This window comes from Pelodiscus sinensis, chromosome 8 (genome assembly GCF_049634645.1).
Source record: "Pelodiscus sinensis isolate JC-2024 chromosome 8, ASM4963464v1, whole genome shotgun sequence".
NCBI lineage: Eukaryota > Metazoa > Chordata > Testudines > Trionychidae > Pelodiscus > Pelodiscus sinensis.
Window position 1 is genome coordinate 71,161,167 of NC_134718.1, and position 20,232 is coordinate 71,181,398.

The following is a 20,232-nucleotide window of genomic DNA, read 5'->3' on the forward strand; positions in this document are numbered from 1 at the left end:
CCGACTTACGCGGATCCGACTTACGTCGGATCCGCACTTACGAACAGGGCTTTCTTGCCCCGGAAGTCGGGGCGAGAAAGCCCCGTTCGTAAGCTGCTCCGGTGCCCCTGGTCTGCTGGAGACCGTCTCCAGCAGACCAGGGGCACCGGGCGGGTTCCCGCGCTTCTGAGGCTTTGCCAGAGCAAAGCCTCAGAGGCGCGGGGAACCGCCGCTTCTGCCGCTTCAATCTGGGTGCCTGTGGTCTGCTGGAGACGGTCCCCAGCAGACCACAGGCACCCAGATTGAAGCAGCAGCAGCGGCGGTTCCCCGCGCCTCTGAGGCTTTGCTCTGGCAAAGCCTCAGAGGCGCGGGACTCCCCCCCGCGGCTGCGGCTTCAGTCCGGGAGCCTGTGGTCTGCTGGGGACCGTCCCCAGCAGACCACAGGCTCCCGGCCTGAAGCCGCAGCCGCGGCGGGGTCCCTCGCCTCTGAGGCTTTGCCAGAGCAAAGCCTCAGAGGCGCGGCACCCCGCTGCCGCTGCGGCTCTGCTCCCCGTGTCCCTGGTCTGCTGGGGGGGGGGGGGGCGCAGCTAGTGTGCTCCTCCCCCCCCCCCCAGCAGACCAGGCTTTTGTTTTGGACTCTGGGGCAGAGCAGCTGGGGCACTGCCGATTGGTCCTGCAGCGCCCGCTCTGGGCACTACTGGACCAACCCGGCAGCACCCCAGCTGCTCTGCCCCAGGTCCTGATTCAGCCGCTGCTGGTCAGTTTCAGCAGCGGCTGAATCAGGACGCCTGGGGCAGAGCAGATGGGGTGCTGCTGGGTTGGTCCAGTAGCACCGAGGAGCGGCGCTACTGGACCAACCCAGCAGCACCCCAGCTGCTCTGCCCCAGGCGTCCCCAAGTCAGCTTCTGCTGAAACTGACCAGCACTGACTACAGGAAGCCCTAGGCAGAGTTGCTCTGCCCCGGGCTTCCTGGAATCAGCTGCTGATCAGTTTCAGCAGCAGCTGACTTGGGGACGCCTGGGGTTCTTAAGTTGATTCTGTGTGTAAGTCAGAACTGGCGGTCAGTTTCAGCAGTGTCTGAATCTGGACGCCAGTTCCGACTTACATACAGATTCAACTTAAGAACAAACCTACAGTCCCTATCTTGTACGTAACCCGGGGACTGCCTGTATTGGTATATTCTCAATGTGCTTATGATGAATGACAAGAATAAATCAAAACAGAGCTATTATGGAAGCCCACAATACTAGATGAATGGAAGTCACAGTGGGTGGGTGAGGGGGTATAAAAACATAAGGACATACTGGGTCAGACCAAAGGACTCCCACAGAATGCTGCTGAGGACCTTGGAACACTATTGCTAAAGCACACATACCACTCCACGAGGGATTTCCTCAAACTTGTAAGCTTTTTGTTTCTACAGCATGCTTTGTCTGAGTGTGTGTGTGTCATAAGGAGGTTTAAAGGTCTTCCGGTGCTCACTGGAGGTCCATTTGTACCTCTCCCCAGTGATGCCCTGAATATGAGGCCCTGCTGAGCCAGCGAGAGGTCTGAAGTTTCTAGAATTAACAGTATTGGCAACCTCAAATGTTCAAAATAAGGTGTCAGGTTCCCCAAAATCATGAGATTATGTACAAATAATAGATTTGGTGTACTTTATTTTTTGTTTGCTTTTAAGCCTTCACTGGAATCACATTTTGAAGCTTTCTCCATAGTCACAAGGGCTAGAAACTTACTAATTCTTTAAGAATGAAGGCTGAGATCATCACATATCCACTTGACTCCGTGAGCTGGGTCTTTAAAGGGAACAATTATCATGAGACTCATGAAAAAATCATGAGCATTGGCAACACCCTTTCTTCAAAGTCTCATAGGCCAGAGGGCAGACCATTGTATTAATATGGGCCACACCTTTGGGCATTCAGCTCAAAGTAGAGTAGTGCATATTATATCATTCTCACTGCTGGGTGGGAAAGAAAGAACAGATGAGGCAGTTGCTGCTTCCCATCATGCAAACTGTGTACGGGCTCTGAATTTCAAAGTGCCAGTCCAGCCTATCTACCTTTTGGAAATGTCTGGAAATCTTAAAAATATAGTAAATGCTATTGAAGTCCCAAAGACAGTAAACTTCCGATAATCTGGCACCTTTAGGACCCAGGGGGTGCCGGATTATCAGATATGCCGGACTATCAGAAGGGGGAGCTATGAGGAGTATGGAATGGGGTGGGAGGGGATGCCAACCCCAGACCCCTCATAGCCCCCCCTTACGATAGTCTGGCTCTGCCCCAGGCGTCCCTGATTCAGCTGCTGCTGGTCAGTGTCAGCAGCAGCTGAATCGGGGATGCCTGTAATAGAGCAGCTGGGGTAGCCGAGGGGCAGCGCTACGAGACCAACCCGGCAGCACCCCAGGTACTCTGCTCCCGGCTTCCCCGATTCAGCTGCTGGTCAGTTTCAGCAGCAGCTGAATGGGGGAAGCCTGTCCGGCTGCCCCAGCACTTCCGGGTTCCTGATGGTGCCGGACCATCAGGAGTCCCGGAGCATTGGATGCCGGACTAATGGAGTTTTACTGTACTTCATTATTTCCCGGATGGGGAAAGGCCATTGATGGGGAAGGCCTTCATTAATTATCCCAGGGATTCATGTGTGCCAGTAATGACTTTCTTCTTCTGCTCCACCACACCATGTATGAATCTATGCAGTAAAATGTAGTCAGACCTGTTTTTTGCCTAGCTCTTCCCTTGTTGCTTTCAGGTCTACAAGTGTCATCTTGGGTTTGGCTCTGAGAAATGTCTTCTGTTGTAAAACTGACAGCTGTTGGAACTCAACATGTGGACTGTATCTGATAACTCTTGTTTGGGAGATACTGACCTATACAACGGGAAGAACTTCCCGAGAGAACCAAAATCATGTGCTCATCTCAGGTTACTTTCCAGAGAATAAGTGCCCCTAAAATAGCATCATGACACAGACATGATATTTTAACCCTTCTTCCTTCTGTGTGGGAGCGGGTTACACAGAACTGCTTCCCTTCACTCTAAGCTGGTTAGACCCCTGCAGCTATGCCTGCTTAGACTCCTGTCATGCCTGGTTGACTTAGGAAGCTATCAGGCCAGATATTAACCCAACCAGTAGCTGCCTGGCTAGCACATGGTCTTTTTCCAGTCCTGTACCCACTTCACTTCTGCTTCTGAACCAACCTTGCTCTTTCCTTCTCTGACTCCAGGTCTGATGCTGGGCTCCAATTCCTTGTTTTGGCTCTGTCTTGATCCTGATTTGTGGCATTCAAATTGTGACTGCTGTTCTTATCTCTTACTCTGACCTCTGAGCCTGACTTCTGCTCTGACCATCAGATCTGACTACTTATGACCTGGTCTCCTGACACATGGGCTGCTCTAGCCTTGGTTAGTTACAGAATGAAGGTTTATTAACATTTAATTTTACAGAGGACTTTATCATGTGCTATGCCCCTTCACAGTTTCAAAACATCCTTCTTAAGAGCAAGACCCAACTCAAAAAGTGATTCTCAAGGTGGACTGAAAAGAAACAAACAATTGGCCCTCAGAAATGGTGACCATACTGCTCTAGTGTGATGATGCGAACAAATGTGCAACAGATTAAGTGGAAAGGGGAGACTGATAGTAATAATTTTGCCATTTCCAAAGGATTGCTAGGTTACTCTACAAAACACACTCAACCCACATCCTTTCTTTGTAAAGCTTAAAATCTAGAGTTTGTTTAGACACAATGAGAAGTGATGAACATTGCTCCAGAGTGGAACAGAGAGGGGTGAGGTCACTAGAATTAAATTAATAAGATCATACACTGAATTGCTTCATGTATTCAGCTTGATAAAGCTTGATCTAAACATCAAGTACAGGCAGTCCCCGGGTTACGTACAAGATAGGGACTGTAGGTTTGTTCTTAAGTTGAATCTGTATGTAAGTCGGAACTGGCGTCCAGATTCAGCCGCTGCTGAAACTGACCGCCAGTTCCAACTTACATACAGAATCAACTTAAGAACCCCAAGCTCCCCAAGTCAGCTGCTGCTGAAACTGATCAGCAGCTGATTCCAGGAAGCCCGGGGCAGAGCAACTCTGCCTCAGGCTTCCTGTAGTCAGCGCTGGTCAGTTTCAGCAGCAGCTGACTTGGGGACGCCTGTGGCAGAGCAGCTGGGGTGCTGCCGGGTTGGTCCAGTAGCGCCCAGAGCGGCGCTGCGGGACCAACCGGCAGCGCCCCAGCTGCTCTGCCACAGGCGACCGGAGAAAAGCCTAGCCTGCTGGAAAAGCCTAGCCCCCCCCCCAGCAGACCAGGAAGACGCGGGCGGCGGACCAAGACGCACCGCGGTCTCGCCGCCCGGGTCCTCCACGGCTTTGCTCCCCGTCTCCCTGGTCTGCTGGAGACCAGCAGACCAGGGAGACGGGGAGCAAAGCCCCTGAGGATGCCGGCAGCGGGACAACCGCGGCGCGTCTGGGCTGCCCCGCGGCTTTGCAAAGCCGCGGAGGGGCTCAGGCAGCGGAGCAGCCCAGGGCGCCTGGGCTGCCCCCCTGCCGGCTTCCCCCGAGGCTTTGCAAAGCCGCAGACCAGGCAGACGTGGAGCAGCTTTTCTTGCCGGGAGTACACGGGCAGCGGGACCGCAAAGTCCCGCAGTCCGTGTTTGTAACTGCGGATCCGACATAAGTCGGATCCGCGTAAGTCGGGGACTGCCTGTAGTTCATTCTTTCTCAGCTGGCAACGTGGGGCCCTTTGGGCATCGCAAGGAGGTTTCAGGGGATCCACCAAGCCGTATGACTTGCTGGGACCCAGGGCAGAAAGCCAAAGCTCCAACATGTGGGACTGAAGTCTCGGTCCCTGAGCTATGGTTGGGTTGAAACAGCGGCAGTTGCTCTACTTGCTCCTCCTTAAAGCTGTCCCTGGCTTTTATAAGCAGAAGGACAGTTGTGGCATAGGTGGGCTGTTGAGTTTTTATAGCATGTTGAGAGGGGGAAGGGCCTCAGAAAGAAAAAGGTTGATGTAACACACTTTTGTAGGTTTCAGGGGGAGACACAAACTTTGTGGAGGGATTTCAATGAGGAGAGGATGGTTGGATAGATTTTGGAAGGGCCTTCCATGTGTAAGGGGCAGCATGGAAGAAAGAGTTGACTGTAGGAGGAGGAGGAAATAAAAATAAATCCAGGCACAGTGAACTGATATTAATTTTGCATGAACAAAAGGGAATGGCTGCACTGAGGAACTTAGCAATAAACAAATCTTTACCCTTATATCAATCCGCATGAATGAGTGTTGCACTTCAAATTGGGGAGGCTGCAGGACAGTGGTATCCTTCTTTTGTTAGAATTGTTTTCTACAGCTTCTTTCATTCTTTGGAGCAACCTTGAGTACTTTATAGGAACAAGTTAAATGCCAGAAAAGGGGAAGTTAACAAAAATGCATGTCAGGGCTCAAAATTCCTACTGTATGTCCCAGGGCAGGTATTTTTGGGCAAACCACCTATTTTCTGAAATTATCTGCCTGTCTAAATTAGCTAAGATATGGTGAGAGAAGAGAACCAGGAGTAAGCAAAGGGAAGGAGAGGTAACCAGTATGACGTATTTAAGGTTGGGTGGCCTAGGATCATAGAATACTAGAACTGGAAGAGACCTCGAGAGACCAAGTCCAGTCGCCTGGCCTCTTAGCAGGACCAATCACCATCTAGAGGAAGAGGACGCTGCTCTTATTTGCTTCCAATAAAATAAGCTAATTTTTCAGTAAAATATTTAAGTATATGAATTGGGGGGATACTTATTTTTTGAAGGGGCAAAAACTGTAAACAAAAAGACAAATGGAAAAGTAAAAAAGGTAAAAAGGAGGCTTGTGGTACTCCTACTGTATTTAGTGAGATATATTTTGGACACCTTTCTGTCACTGTATTTATGCAAGAAAATCCCCTCAATTTGTCACCAATTTGAAGGCATTGATTGCAAAATATTATTGCTGCTATTATTGGTTACTTCAAGTAAGCTAGCACAGCACATACTTTACTTGTGTTTTTTTGCTGCAGTGTCAAGAAAATCTCACAATCCATTTTTGAGGACTATATGTAATAGCATCTTTTCATCTTTGTAGATAAAGATCATCAGCAATCCCTAGCCTGTCGTTGTTAATGGGAATTGATCACTTGGTTTCTGAATGCAGTCCCAGCCAGCGAAGTATGAAGCAGAGATGCCTTCTCTTTTATGGGGGTTGGATCCTGTTTTTTGTGCATTTGCAAGACTCTACATTAAGGATATAAAGGAAATGAAAGAATCTAAGCAGGTTCCAGGTATGTGCATATGCCTGATTTCTGTGGTATGTATAGAAATGTAATGGGTTTACTTACTGGTGGGAGTGATTGTAGAACAGTATCAGCTTCACAAAGTTGCAGTCTGTTATATAGAACTGTCTGTCCGAAGATCTCTACCACAGATTTTGAATGTTGATGAATGAGTTCTCAATCACTCCAGTGAGGGAAGGAGATCAGTATTGTCTCCATCCAGTCAAAGAACTGGTATTAATTTATATAGAATTGTAGTGGCAGCACTGAAAATGGAATTTAGGAGACCAGATGCTTTCTCCATTGTTCTAACTGGTATGAAACAGTCTCTCTGAAATTGAGAGTTGTTGACAGAGCAGAAAGGGTTCACTAACTTTCTGTCTGTGTGTGTGTTACTGGCATCTAAGTAATTGTAAAAAAAATAAAAGTGGTGGATTTTTTGTTATGCTCTCTCATTCTCAAGCCATTTAAAAATGCTTGGGGGATTTTCAGCCTTTTCATTACTGCCTTCATATTGCAAAGTGGTCACTTTTTAAAAACATTTTAAAACAGTAAGAGTAGTGCTTTTTTGTCAGGGCACATTCATGGGAATTGAGGGGGAAAGCTTTGCTTGTTTGGTTTCTAAATATGAATGGATATTTCATGTACTTGGAAAGCCTTGCTCTTCATTCTAGTTTCTGTACTGATTCTTATGACACACCTTTTGTTTCCTAACCATTGTTTGAAATGTGTATGTTTTTCTGTCTGTTTCCTGCTGAGCTCCAGCCAATATCACCCACGTATATACATTTTGTAAGGCAGTACAGAGCTAACATTGGATTGCTGTCATCATTAGACAAACCTAAACAGGCTACAGCGTGTTCCATACAGTGGTGAGGGTATGTACCCCAAACCACGCTGGGCCAGACTTAAAATGGTTTTTAGGAGTAAGGGTGGTGCGGGGGACAAGGAAAGAAAAAACCCATAGGGAAACCTAGAGATAATCATAAAAATCAGATAGTCAAGTAGGCTTATCTACAAGAAAGACTAGGTGCATCTATTTATCCCCTTGAGTAAAAGAGAGTCCTTGGCTTGCTTTACCCTTGAAGAACTACTCTTAATTTTTGTTAATATATTAACTTTTCCTTGACAATAGGAAGGGTGCCAAGAACTGGCTTTGTTATGCTCTCCTTAAATCTAGTGTTGTGTCCTTAGAGACAATATGACGTGTACAAGACCCAGCATATTTACTTCTGTGGAAATAGATATGATGGATGTTTTTCAAAGAGCCTATTGACCAAATACAGGAAGTCCCCAACTTACAAATGGGTTGTGTTCCAAAAGTTCATTTGTATGTTTGTCGTTCGGAACTCTGAATGCACTTTCCCAGTGTAATAAATTATACATTCCCAAGCTAACCCACATATGCCTACTTAACCCATAATGCAGCTGAAATACTGCATATTTGCCATGAAAAAAGTCGAAATAGTTTTTTATTTATCCTTGAATGCTGGTGCTTGAGGAAAGGCAAGTTTAATTAGAGGAGAATGAGGAGGAAGGTGGAGATCCTGAAAGGGATTTCTAGGCACCCCTGGCCACCAGCCCCCCACAGGCTCGGAGCTAGCTCCTGTGGCCAGTCCCATTTCCTTGTCTCCTGCCCCCCCATTGGCTGCACCCAGTCTCTGATCAACAGGAGGTGGCAAGCGGTACGGGCCTGTGCCAGAAGACTCTGGAGGAGCAGGATGTGGACATGCTGCTGGAGAGAAATGTCGGTTTCCCCTTCAACGTGCCACTTCTCTCCAGCCGCTGGCTATGCAATTACCGGCTGTTCCTCCGGAGTCATCTGGCCAGCACTTGCACTGCTTGTCACTATCACTGACTCTTGCTTGCTCCCCTGAGGCAAGGACCATCCCTACCCAGAATATGCAGCTGTGTAGGGCATCAGAAAATTTGGGGCATCAGTGGGACTTAATGTCCACCCATCTCATCCTATCCCTGTTCTGTGGCTTTGCTTTCTCCAGAGAGGATCTAGTTAACATAAAAGTGAAAAAGCCTGCAAGAGCTATTAGCAGAACTGAACCTGTGAAAGAGCCATTCATGTGGTAATGAAACCATTTAACAGGCATTTGCCAACCCCTTATATATACTGTCAGTTTCTGAATCGACTGTGTTAGTCAACAGGACCTTAGTTTGATATTTGCTTTAAAATTATTTCATTAGTGTGCTCCTGAATATTATAAAATCGCATCTCTAAACAATCATCATCCCACCGCAAAGACTGCCATTGGCCATGGGGCACTAGCTTAATAGTACTGTGTAGAGCCCCATAAATCCTAAGGATGTTCCTGCTTCAGGCTGCTGAGCTTTTGTTTGTTTGTGCGGATGTTCATAAGTCGGATATTTGTAACTTGGGGAGTGCCTCTATAGAGATTGTTAATTTTGTGTTTTAAAATGGTCTATTTGTATTATATACTCTAGGCCTAAATCTGAGATAATGGCCCCATTGTGATAGGTCAGGGGTGGCCAACCCATTCCAGACGAAGAAAAAGAAAGGAGCCCCCCAAAAAATGGTAGAGCAAAAAAACAAACAAACAAAAAACTGTCCCTTTAAAAAGGCTTTGGATCCAACAGCTTTTTGGCCTCAGCAGGCTCCCATCCGCGGCCACCATTTTTTGATCCACCATTTTGGATCTGGATGGCTCCCCTGCCCCAGAGAGCACAGGAGGCGGGGGCGGCTTCATGAGCCGCACTGACAGGGGGAGAAGAACCGCACGCGGCTCACGATAGGTGCTATGCATGCATCAATTAAAAGAATTTCCTTGCCCCCAAAGAGTTGACAGACTGCCATTTTTAAGTACTTACACAATAATACGGAGACTATCTCTGTTCTATGTGTTGTACTGCACATAGCATAATGGGGTCGTGGTCCATGACTGGGGCTCCTACGTGCTTCTCCAGAACAATTAATAATAGCACACAACAGAAGAATAACACATTCTGTGAACACCAACAAACATATTTTCTCTGTTCTTATAAAGTCCTAGACAACTACAGCAATTCTCTCTCTCCCAGATATGCTCTTACATGTCTCATTTGCATGCCATGAGATTTTATTTGCGAGAGATTCCTCATCTGCCGCAATTTTTATCATTAATCTTCTAAATAAGATGCTCATAAGGCTGTATCCTCTGCTATGTTAAGATACCAGCCTTTTAAAATTGGGGCATGCATGTTTTCCACATTTCTTGTGGATTTGTCTCTGTGCACAGCCAAGCTCACTGCAGTCCTTTTGTATGCATGTGTTTATATAAACAGACTTTATGATCCCATATAAAAATGAAAAGTCACGGAACACAATTAATGCTAACTCTCTTGCCTGTCTCTTTGGGAAGTGTACATGTGCAAAACACACTCGTGCCAGGTACCTTCCACATCATCTTTTTCACCCACATCAAATGCCATCAGAATAGAATATACACAAATTAGTGTTTGGGGAAGGCTGGTGGGGGAACAGGGTAGGCAACATATAAATTTGTATAAAACCCTTCTCTGCTAATGGGTTTGGTAAAGATCAGATGCTGTAAAGTATATAATTGTTGATAAACTGGTTATTAATGGCAATTGGGAATGACTTAAGACGGGGCAAAGAGCAATGGGAGGAAATTAAAAAGGAAATGTAGGCTGAATCCAAGGGGAAACACATTTGATTGTGGAACAAACTCCCTAGGGAATGACCAGAAGCCCCATCACTCAAATTTATTTATGTCAGAATTGTACAGATCACTAACGAATATACTGCATGGAATAAGCCTACACTGGCCCCTAGGAATATGGGCTAAATGATCTAATACGTCTTTTTTCCAGATCTAACTGCTAGAATCATGTGGTCATAGTGGACCACAGGTTGAATATGAGTCAACAGTGTGATGCTGTTGCAAAAAAAGCAAATATGATTCTAGGTTGTATCAACAGGTGTGTTGTAAGCAAAACTCGTGAAGTCATTCTGCCGCTCTACTCTGCACTAGTTAGGCCTCAGCTGGAGTACTGTGTCCAGTTCTGGGCACCACATTTCAAGAAAGATGTGGAGAAATTGGAAAGGGTACAGAGAAGAGCGACAAGAATGATTAAAGGTCTAGAGAACATGACCTATGAAGCCAGGCTTCATGAACTGGGCTTGTTTAGTTTGGAAAAAAGAAGATTAAGGGGGAACATGATAGCGGTTTTCAAATATCTAAAAGGGTGTCACAAGGAGGAAAGAGAAAATTTGTTCCTCTTGGTTACTGAGGACAGGACAAGGAGTAATGGGCTTAAAGTGCAGCAGGGGAGGTTTAGATTGGACATTAGGAAAAAATTCCTAACTGTCAGGGTGGTCAAATATTGGAATAAATTGCCAAGGGAGGTGGTGGAATCTCCCTCTCTGGAGATATTTAAGAACAGGTTAGATAGACATTTGTCAGGGATGGTGTAGACGGAGCTTGGTCCTGCCTTGAGGGCGGGGAGCTGGACTCGATGACCTCTCGAGGTCCCTTCCAGTCCTATTATTCTATGATTCTATGAACAATGATTAATCCCTTAGAACAACACTGGGGAAAAAATGTAAATCCAGACAGCTTCTTTCCTGTTGTATACGGTGACATGAAGGCTGAAAACCATGCAGATAAAAGCAGAAATTTTGATGCCCCAGAGGCCTTGAAATGAGAGTGGGTGTCAAAGGCAACAATACAATGTAATTATAGCCAGGAAATGGTCCTCTTTATCCCTGTTAAAGTGCAGCTAGCCAGATTACTGACTCTGCAATGTGACAGCACCTTATCAACAATAAAGGGGAGCTATATATAAATAGTATAAAAGGTTTACTAACAGCAGTCTTGCTCTCAGAGGATGATTCGCCAGTTGTGTTGCTCACAGTGAACACATTATACACAGCCTCCAAACAGCTTTTGGACACATCAAGTCACTGTCACAACTGTTCTGGAAACTTTAGGGTCCTTCTAACTTGTCATGACCTGCTCTATGCATGTGTATATAGATACCAAATTTCCAACTAAGATTTGTGTCTCCTTTCCATTGCTTTTCTCCTTCCCTCCCTTCAAGAAACAAAGTCAAATGCTGCAGAGTAAAGCATGTTGATTATATCAGAAAGAATCATAGAATACTAGGACTGGAAAGGACTTCGAGAGGTCATCGAGTCCAGTCCCTGACCCTCATGGCAGGACCCAGTACTGTGTAGACCATCCCTGAGAGACATTTATCTAACCTACTCTTAAATATCTCCAGAGATGGAACAAAATACAGGACTATGTAGCACTTTAAAGACTAACAAGATGGTTCATTAGATGATGAGCTTTCGTGGGCCAGACCCACTTCCTCAGATCAAGAGATGGAGATTCCACAACCACCCCACGCAAATTATTCCAGTGTTTGACTACCCTGACATTTAGGAAATTTTTCCTTATGTCCAACCTAAACCTCCCTTGCTGCAGTTTAAGCCCATTGCTTCTTGTTCTACCCTCAGAGGCCAGGAAGAACAAGTTTTCTCCCTCCTCCTTGTGACACCCTTTTAGATACCTGAAAACCACTATCATGTCCCCTCTTAATCTTCTCTTTTCCAAACTAAACAAGTGCACTTCTTTCAGTCTTCCTTCATAGGTCATGTTCTCTAGACCTTTAGTCATTCTTGTTGCTCTTCTCTGAACCGTCTCCAATTTCTCCACATCTTTCTTGAAATGTGGCGCCCAGAACTGGACACAATACTCCAACTGAGGCCTTCTCAGCGCAGAGTAGAGCGGAAGAGTGACTTCTCGTGTCTTGCTCACAACACACTTGTTAATGCATCCTAGAATCATGTTGGCTTTTTTTTGCAACAGTGTCACACTTTTCTAAGTGATTTTTAACTTGTTCTTTTTTTTATTTTATCTTCTAATCCTACCCCCTTCCCACTAGCATTCACTATGTCAGGCATTCCTTCCTCAGACTTCTCGGTGAAGATTGAAACAAAAAATCATTAAGCATCTCTGCCATTTCCAAGTTTCCTGTTACTGTTTCCCCCTTGTCACTGAGCAATGAGCCTACCCTGTCCTTGGTCTTCCTTTTGCTTCTAATATATTCATAGAATGTCGTCTTGTTTCCCTTTACTCCTGTAGCTAGTTTGAGCTCGTTTTGTGTCTTTGCCTTTCTAATCTTGCCCCTGCATTCCTATATTGTTTGCCTATATTCATCCTTTGTAATTTGTCCTGGTTTCCATTTTTTATATGACTCCATTTTTATTTTTAGATCATGCAAGATCTCCTGGTTGATCCAAGGCGGTCTTTTGCCATATTTTCTATCTTTCCTACGCAGCGGAATAGCTTGCTTTTGGGCCCTTAACAATGTCCCTTTGAAAAACTGCTTACTCTCTTCAAGAGGCAGTCCTCAGTACATTCTTCTGGCCTTTTCTCTTAAAGGGTGATAATTGTAGTGGTAAATGTAAAATATATAAATGTATATACCAATTTAATAGGAGCTTGATTGAGAACATCCTTTACGTCTTGCAGGTCACAAGGAGACTGGTAGCTGGTAATGGATTTTGCTAGCTACCATTCTGGTTTCTAGTCCTGGTAGTGAAAATATCACTGAATCTGTAATATTTTTAAGGCTATCTGTGCTAATTTATGGATAGCCTCAAACAGAAGTATTGGGCGATGTATAAATTGCTCATATTTATTTAAAAGAACATTTACTCTGGCGCCTGATTATTGCAAATAGAATCACATTTATCTCTTTTGTTAGTAGTCAGAATATTCAAGGAAGGAGAGAAGTTACCAAACTATGATGAGCTACAGTGTCTATTGTGATTGACTAGCTCCTTTTAGCATAATAAGTGAGTGGAACAAGTACTACTATTTTTCCCCATTTTCATTGATAAGATATTTTTTATATAAATAAATGTTAGCTAACTTTAAAATTCATTGAAAGAGCATTTCATAAAATGAGTGGCTAATCAACATAGAACTCCTGCAACAGTATTCAGTCACATTTAATGGAAATGTTCTTTGACTTTCTCTGTAGGTATATTCTTTTATAATGGACATCCAGTAAGACAGGTGGATGTTGTTGGGACAGTGGTTCTAACAAAAGAACGAGATGCCTTCTATATATATGGAGGTAAGAAAAGTTTTTTGTTTCTTAGCATGTTCTGGACTCCAACATTTATAGCCATTAGAACCTAGAAGTTGCCTCATTGGATGTACCGTTGTTTGTTACTGCAAAAAAAATTTTTGTTGATTTATACTTTTCACTGTTTTGTAACATACTTCAAATGAAGATTTCAAAGAACTTTAAAAAGGTAGGAAAGGAGGTATTTTTAAGTACCAATGGTTTGCTGTGTACAGGCAGTCCCCGACTTACGCGGATCCGACTTATGTCGGATCCGCACTTACGAACGGAGCTTTCTCGCCCCGGAAGTCGGGGCGAGAAAGCCCCGTTCGTAAGCTGCTCCGGTGCCCCTGGTCTGCTGGAGACCGTCTCCAGCAGACCAGGGGCACCGGGCGGGTTCCCGCGCTTCTGAGGCTTTGCCAGAGCAAAGCCTCGGAAGCACGGGAACCGCTGCTGCTGCCACTTGGGTGCCGGTGCCTGTGGTCTGCTGGGGACCGTCCCCAGCAGACCACAGGCACCGGCACCCAAGTGGCAGCAGCAGCGGTTCCCGCGCTTCCGAGGCTTTGCTCTGGCAAAGCCTCAGAGGCGCGGGGAACCGCCGCTGCTGCCGCTCCAGTCTGGGTGCCTGTGGTCTGCTGGGGACGGTCCCCAGCAGACCACAGGCACCCTGACTGAAGCCGCAGCCGCGGGGGGGTCCCGCGCCTCTGAGGCTTTGCCAGAGCAAAGCCTCAGAGGCGCGGGGAACCGCCGCTGCTGCCGCTTTGACTGAAGCGGCAGCAGCGGCGGTTCCCCGCGCCTCTGAGGCTTTGCTCTGGCAAAGCCTCAGAGGCGCGGGACCCCCCCGCGGCTGCGGCTTCAGTCCGGGTGCCTGTGGTCTGCTGGGGGCCGTCCCCAGCAGACCACAGGCACCCAGACTGAAGCCGCAGCCTGGCGGGGTCCCTCGCCTCTGAGGCTTTGCCAGAGCAAAGCCTCAGAGGCGCGGCACCCCGCTGCCGCTGCGGCTCTGCTCCCCCTGTCCCTGGTCTGCTGGGGGGGGCGCAGCTAGTGTGCCCCCCCCCCTGCAGACCAGGCTTTTGTTTTGGACTCTGGGGCAGAGCAGCTGGGGCGCTGCCGATTGGTCCTGCAGCGCCCGTGGGCACTACTGGACCAACCCGGCAGCACCCCAGCTGCTCTGCCCCAGGTCCTGATTCAGCCGCTGCTGGTCAGTTTCAGCAGCGGCTGAATCAGGACGTCTGGGGCAGAGCAGATGGGGTGCTGCTGGGTTGGTCCAGTAGCACCCCAGCTGCTCTGCCCCAGGCGTCCCCAAGTCAGCTTCTGCTGAAACTGACCAGCGCTGACTACAGGAAGCCCGAGGCAGAGTTGCTCTGCCCCGGGCTTCCTGGAATCAGCTGCTGATCAGTTTCAGCAGCAGCTGACTTGGGGACGCCTGGGGTTCTTAAGTTGATTCTCTATGTAAGTCAGAACTGGCGGTCAGTTTCAGCAGTGTCTGAATCTGGACGCCAGTTCCGACTTACATACAGATTCAACTTAAGAACAAACCTACAGTCCCTATCTTGTACGTAACCCGGGGACTGCCTGTAGTCTTGGATGAGTTGGAACAGGGAATACAATCCAGGAATAGAAACTCTTGTTCTTCATTTATAAATAGACCCTGCATGGATACAAAAAGTGTATCCACATCTGCACAAATGATCCGCAGATATCTGCAGATTTGCAGGATTCTAGATTAGGGATGTAAACATTTAGATGACTAAACGATTAACTGATAAGCCTGGGCTTATTGATTAATCCTGTCGATTACACGCACTTCCCCCTCTTACTGCCTCTCTATCAGAGGCAGCAAGGAAGGGGAGGCAGGAGCTGCTGTGCATGGGGAGCTGTGCATGGGCAGCCACCTGTGCTGTTGCTTCTACCAGAGGCAGCAGCGTGGGGCTGGAGTCAGGGGAGGCTTCGGTGGAACAGCCTCTGTCCGTGGCAGGCCTAAGCATTCTGACGCAGCTCCTGGCTGTGGGGAGGTCAGGCCCCCTGTGGATGGGCTGGTGCTGTCCTGCGGCCTCTATATCAGTAGCAGCAGTGCAGGGTAGCCAGGGGCTCCCTGGGAGTGGGGTCAGAAGTACATGGATTGCTGGCCCTGCTCCCGGGGACTATTGAATAATCATGTAACTGCAATGTTTGGATGCGGTTACCTGATTATTCAATTAATCGATATCTAACATACAAATTTAATATCTAGAATAGGGATCTCCATTGGTATGTGCAAAAATGATCCATGGATACATGCATTCACATTTGCAGATATGGATGCTTGCGGGTATAAAGCAGATATCCACAAATTTACAGGGCTCTACTTCTGTGCAAAACTCTTATAAAATGTAAATAGATTTGATGGTTTCTGCAAAGGGGAAGTCACTTGCGTTTTCTGCTTACTGGCCTGAAAGCATTCCTTCAATTTTGATTTCCCCTTTTGCCCCCATCCTTTAGGGCCAGAGCTTGAAAAGCATATAGGTGTGCAAAAATACAGATAGGTGCCTACTGGAATTTTCCCATTGGGAGCTAGGTGTTTACGTGCTTTTGAAAATCCTATTGGGTGACTATTTGCATGTATAGGTGCCAGCTAGCTTTAAAAGACTGGGCCTTAGCCATCATACTGTTTTGCAAAGGCACATTAATTGGGATTCTGAATCCGCCCATGCTGCTTGACTTGCTTAAAAGGCTGCTGTGCCATGAGATGAGTCACTTGCTGCCTATCTCACTAGTAATAGAATGTTTATGCTTCCCTAGCACACAAGCTCCTGCCTTCCTCCACAAGGAGCTGCTTCTCCAAAACATCAGACATTTTACTAACTTGCTTTTTATTTTTAACTCTTCTGCCAGGCCATTTATTCAATAGGAATTTCTATTGTAGAGAAGGGCCCACTGGGATAGTGATGGCACAGCAGAAGAGTGGGATGGGACAGTGATTATGGCATAAACCTGGGATTAGGGAGATCCAGATCCAGTTTCCTGCCCCACCATAGTTTTCCTGTATGAGTTTGTGTGAGTCATTCAGTTCTACCTCTGTTCTGCATCTATTATAACACTTTCTGCCTCGTAGGGGTCTTGTGAGGAGGCATTAAAACTGTGAAATGCTCAGATACTATGGTAATAGGGGCCTTATAAATACATAAGATAAAAAGGTGGAAGGGTGATCTGTAGTGAAAGTGAAGTCAGAAACCCAGTGAAATCTTGTATTGGGCATAAACTCAAACAGTAAAGTGTCTCCTGTGTTTAGAGGGTCTGTCTTCTCTGTTTTTGGAAAGCAGTTGGCGTGGTTGGTTTCTACTGCAGTATAGTAATAAAAGGATCTGAGTTTGCAAGAGCGATTGAAGGGAAGCAGGATCCCATGCATTGGACTATTTTTAACATGTAGCCTAGCTCAAGTCATCTGATCAGTGCAGGATACAGAGCAATATAAACAAAAGAACCTAGGAGAATGTGTGGAATTAAGGTCTCAGATGTTAGATTGATATGGTTGAATAGAGCTATCATCTAGCCTGCTCTCTTCCTACCCTTTTGTGTCCAACTTAGCTCCCATTTTGTTCAACAATTCTTTGTTTAGCTTTCAGGATACCTGCCAGGCTGTCCCTCCCTGTCCTGTTCTCCACCTCAGTCAGGCTGATTCTAGCAGTGTAAATTGTAACATAGTTTCCTGCTCATAACTTTTTTACATCTCTCAGCTGAACAGTTTCTGATTGGTGAGGCAGGGAGCAAGTGTTGTATCCACCAGAGTGCCTCATACCTTGAGAAGTCATGCTCTCAACATCTGTTTTTAAAGGTGACGTGCAGAGGGTAAACGTCCTTGTACTTGTTCCTTTCTGATAATTAAAGATAACCTGAAAGATATTTTTCCCAGTCTCTTCCCTTGAATACACATGTCTGTTTCTGCTTGGATTTTTATTTATTTATTTATATTTTTTTCATTGAAAATCTAGGTCTTTTCTAGATACGGTCTTGGATGACCTTATCAATTAACTAGGGAAACAAAACCTAGATGGAGCTACTGTAAGGTGGGTGCATAACTGGCTGTCTAACCATTCACAGAGTAGTTATTAATGGTTCAGAGTCATGCTGGAAGGGCATAACAAGTGGGTTTCCACAGGAGTCTGTTTTGGGACTAGTTTGTTGCATAAAAAAGCCTCCGCCTGAGCTTACTTGATTTATATACATAGATTTTCTAAAGCTACATCAAACTGCAAGGTCTAAGGTTTTAAACTGCAACTCATTGTGATCTTTGTCAAACTTTGTAATCTGTGTAACTCAGAAATTTACTGTAAAAACTGCAACTTTGTAATCTTTGTAACTCTCAGCCACCTTGCTTGTAAATTTCCCTAAGCTGCATTCTCCCCAGAGTGAATGGAGAAAGAGTGTGATTGAAGAAGGCTTGGAACAATGGAGCACATTTCAATGAGTCATTACAGTCTGGGCATGCTCTCTGCTGGATAAAGGGAAGTCTGGGCATGCTCCCTGATGACAAGGTGAATGAGTCAGAGGAGCCATTCAGATACTATATAAAGAGAAGGAGCACATGAGTTTCTTTTTTTCCTTCCCCTGCTCCTGAGAAGCTCCTCTCCAGTGTCTCTCCTCCTGACCAGCTTCCCCAGCCATGAGAGAGAGAGAGAGAGAGAGAGAGAGAATTCTATTTTCTTTAGTTTAAACCTTTGGTGGCTGCTTTCTCCTCTTTAGTTTTACCTAGTGGAAATAAACCCATACTAGTGTAACCATGGGTGGTCTCCAGTGAGAATATTTTTGGGATAACACAGTTCTGTTCAATATCTTAGTTAATAATTTAGATGATGGCAGAGAGTACGCTTATAAAGTTAGTGATTGATACCAAGCTGGGAGGGGTTGCAAGTACTTTAAAAGAGAAGATTATAATTCAAAATTATCTGGGACAAACTTGAGAAATGATATAAGGTAAATAGGATGACATTTCAATAAGGACAAAGGCAAAGTACTCTACTTAGGAAGGAACAATCGGTTTCACATATACAGAATGGGAAGTGACTGTCTAGGAAGGAGTACTGCAGAAAGGGATCTGGGGGTCATAGTGGAGCCAACAGTGTGATGCTGTTGCAAAAAAAGCAAACATGATTCTGGGATGCATTAACAGGAGTGTTGTGAGCAAGACACAAGAAGTCATTCTTCTGCTCTACTATGCGCTGATTAGGCCTCAATTGGAGTATTGGGTCCAGTTCTGGGCATTTCAAGAATGATGTGGAGAAATTGGAAAAGGTCCAGAGAAAAGCAGCAAGAATGATTAAAGGTCTAGAAAACATGACCTATGAAGGAAGACTGAAAGAGTTGGGCTTGTTTAGTTTAGAAAAGAGAAGACTAAGAGGGCATATGAGAGCTGTATTCAAATACAGGCAGTCCCCGGGTTACATGGATCCAACTTACATCGGATCCCTACTTACAAATGGAGTGAGGCAACACCGCACTAGCTGCTTCCCCCCAGCAGACCAGGGAGACGCGAAGCTAGCGCCCCCCCCCCCACCCCCAGCAGACCAGGGAGACGCAGAGCGGCTTTTCTCAGCAGACACCTCAGCTTGAGAATAAAGGACTGAGGGAAGTGAGGTGTGGGAGAATAAAACTGAGCTCTGGAGAAATGTTTGGCTAGAGTTTCCCCTACAATATGTACCAGTTCCGACTTACATACAAATTCAACTTAAGAACAAACCTACAGTCCCTATCTTGTACGTAACCCGGGGACTGCCTGTATCTAAAAGGGTGTTACAAAAAGGAAGAAGAAAAATTATCCTCCTAGCCTCTGATGTTAGGACAAGAAGCAATGGGCTTAAATTGCAGCAAGGGAGGTTTAGATTGGACATTAGGAAAAACTTCCTACCTGTCAGGGTGGTTAAACACTGGAATAAATTGCCTAGAGAGGTTGTGGAATCTCCATCATTGGAGATATTCAGGAGTAGGTTGGATAGACATCTATCAGGGATGATCGAGACGGTATTTGGTCCTGCTGTGACAGCCGGGGACTGGATTTGATGACCTCTCAAGGTCACTTCCAGGTCCAGTGTTCTATGATTCTACCCTGGAAGGCCATAGTGAAATGAGAAAGGATGAAGTCTGGTCAACTGAGAGGGGAAAATAAATTCTATCTACTTTTTGTTAATTACTCCTTAACATCAATATATAAAGAATATTTAGGAGTAGGGATATCTGTGATAAAGTTCAGAACCTCCCACCCATACCCCTAAAGTTAAAGCTCTCAATATGCATCTCTGAGGCCTCCAAGAAATCTTTTAGCAAAAGCAAGCTTGACTAGATTTGATATTTGTAGACCTGAAGGAAAAAAAGCAGAACAAAATACTTGAGAGACAGTGGAGAGTCCTTTTTCCTTTGACATGCTGGCTTGATGCTCCTGCAGCACTCACCAATTTGGCTTTGGGCAGCAGGTTCAAAACTGAGAACAAAGAAGTTCTAGATGGATTTAAATCAGGACTTTGGCAGAAGCAGGGAGAGCTGAAGGGAATCCAGACTTCAGAGGCGAAGGTAACTAGGAACTTAGACCAGCCTGTGGCCTCTGCCCAGGGATGGCAATACTTTAGATAAGATAAGCATGTGCACCCCAAACCAAGGAATTTGCTGGTCTAAGGGAAGTCAATATCGGACCTTCTGCTACTTCCAGCTGCAGGGCTTTGCTCCAGTAGCACCTTGTCTCTTCTCTCGAGCAGTCACCCTGCTCCTGCTCCTTCCCCTCCCTCCCTGCACTTGAGCCCCACAGATGAGCTGTTTGTGGTGCTCGAAAGCTCTGGGTAGGCAGTGGAAGAGTTGCTGAGTGTAAGGTCTGGCTTTTCCCT

The 20,232-nt window shown here is 46.0% G+C and overlaps 1 protein-coding gene across 3 annotated transcripts in view; it reads left to right on the forward strand.

The window, feature by feature from the left end:
• The window catches only part of STN1 (STN1 subunit of CST complex), a 74,667-nt gene that overhangs the window by 13,926 nt on the left and 40,509 nt on the right, over nucleotides 1-20,232 (forward strand). For all 3 annotated transcript variants that reach the window (XM_075935532.1, XM_075935534.1, XM_075935535.1), the window contains 2 exons: nucleotides 6,082-6,277; nucleotides 13,295-13,390. In XM_075935532.1, the coding sequence (XP_075791647.1) occupies nucleotides 6,145-6,277; nucleotides 13,295-13,390 (229 nt within the window). In that variant the 5' untranslated portion in view covers nucleotides 6,082-6,144. The remainder of the gene's footprint in view (nucleotides 1-6,081; nucleotides 6,278-13,294; nucleotides 13,391-20,232) is intronic.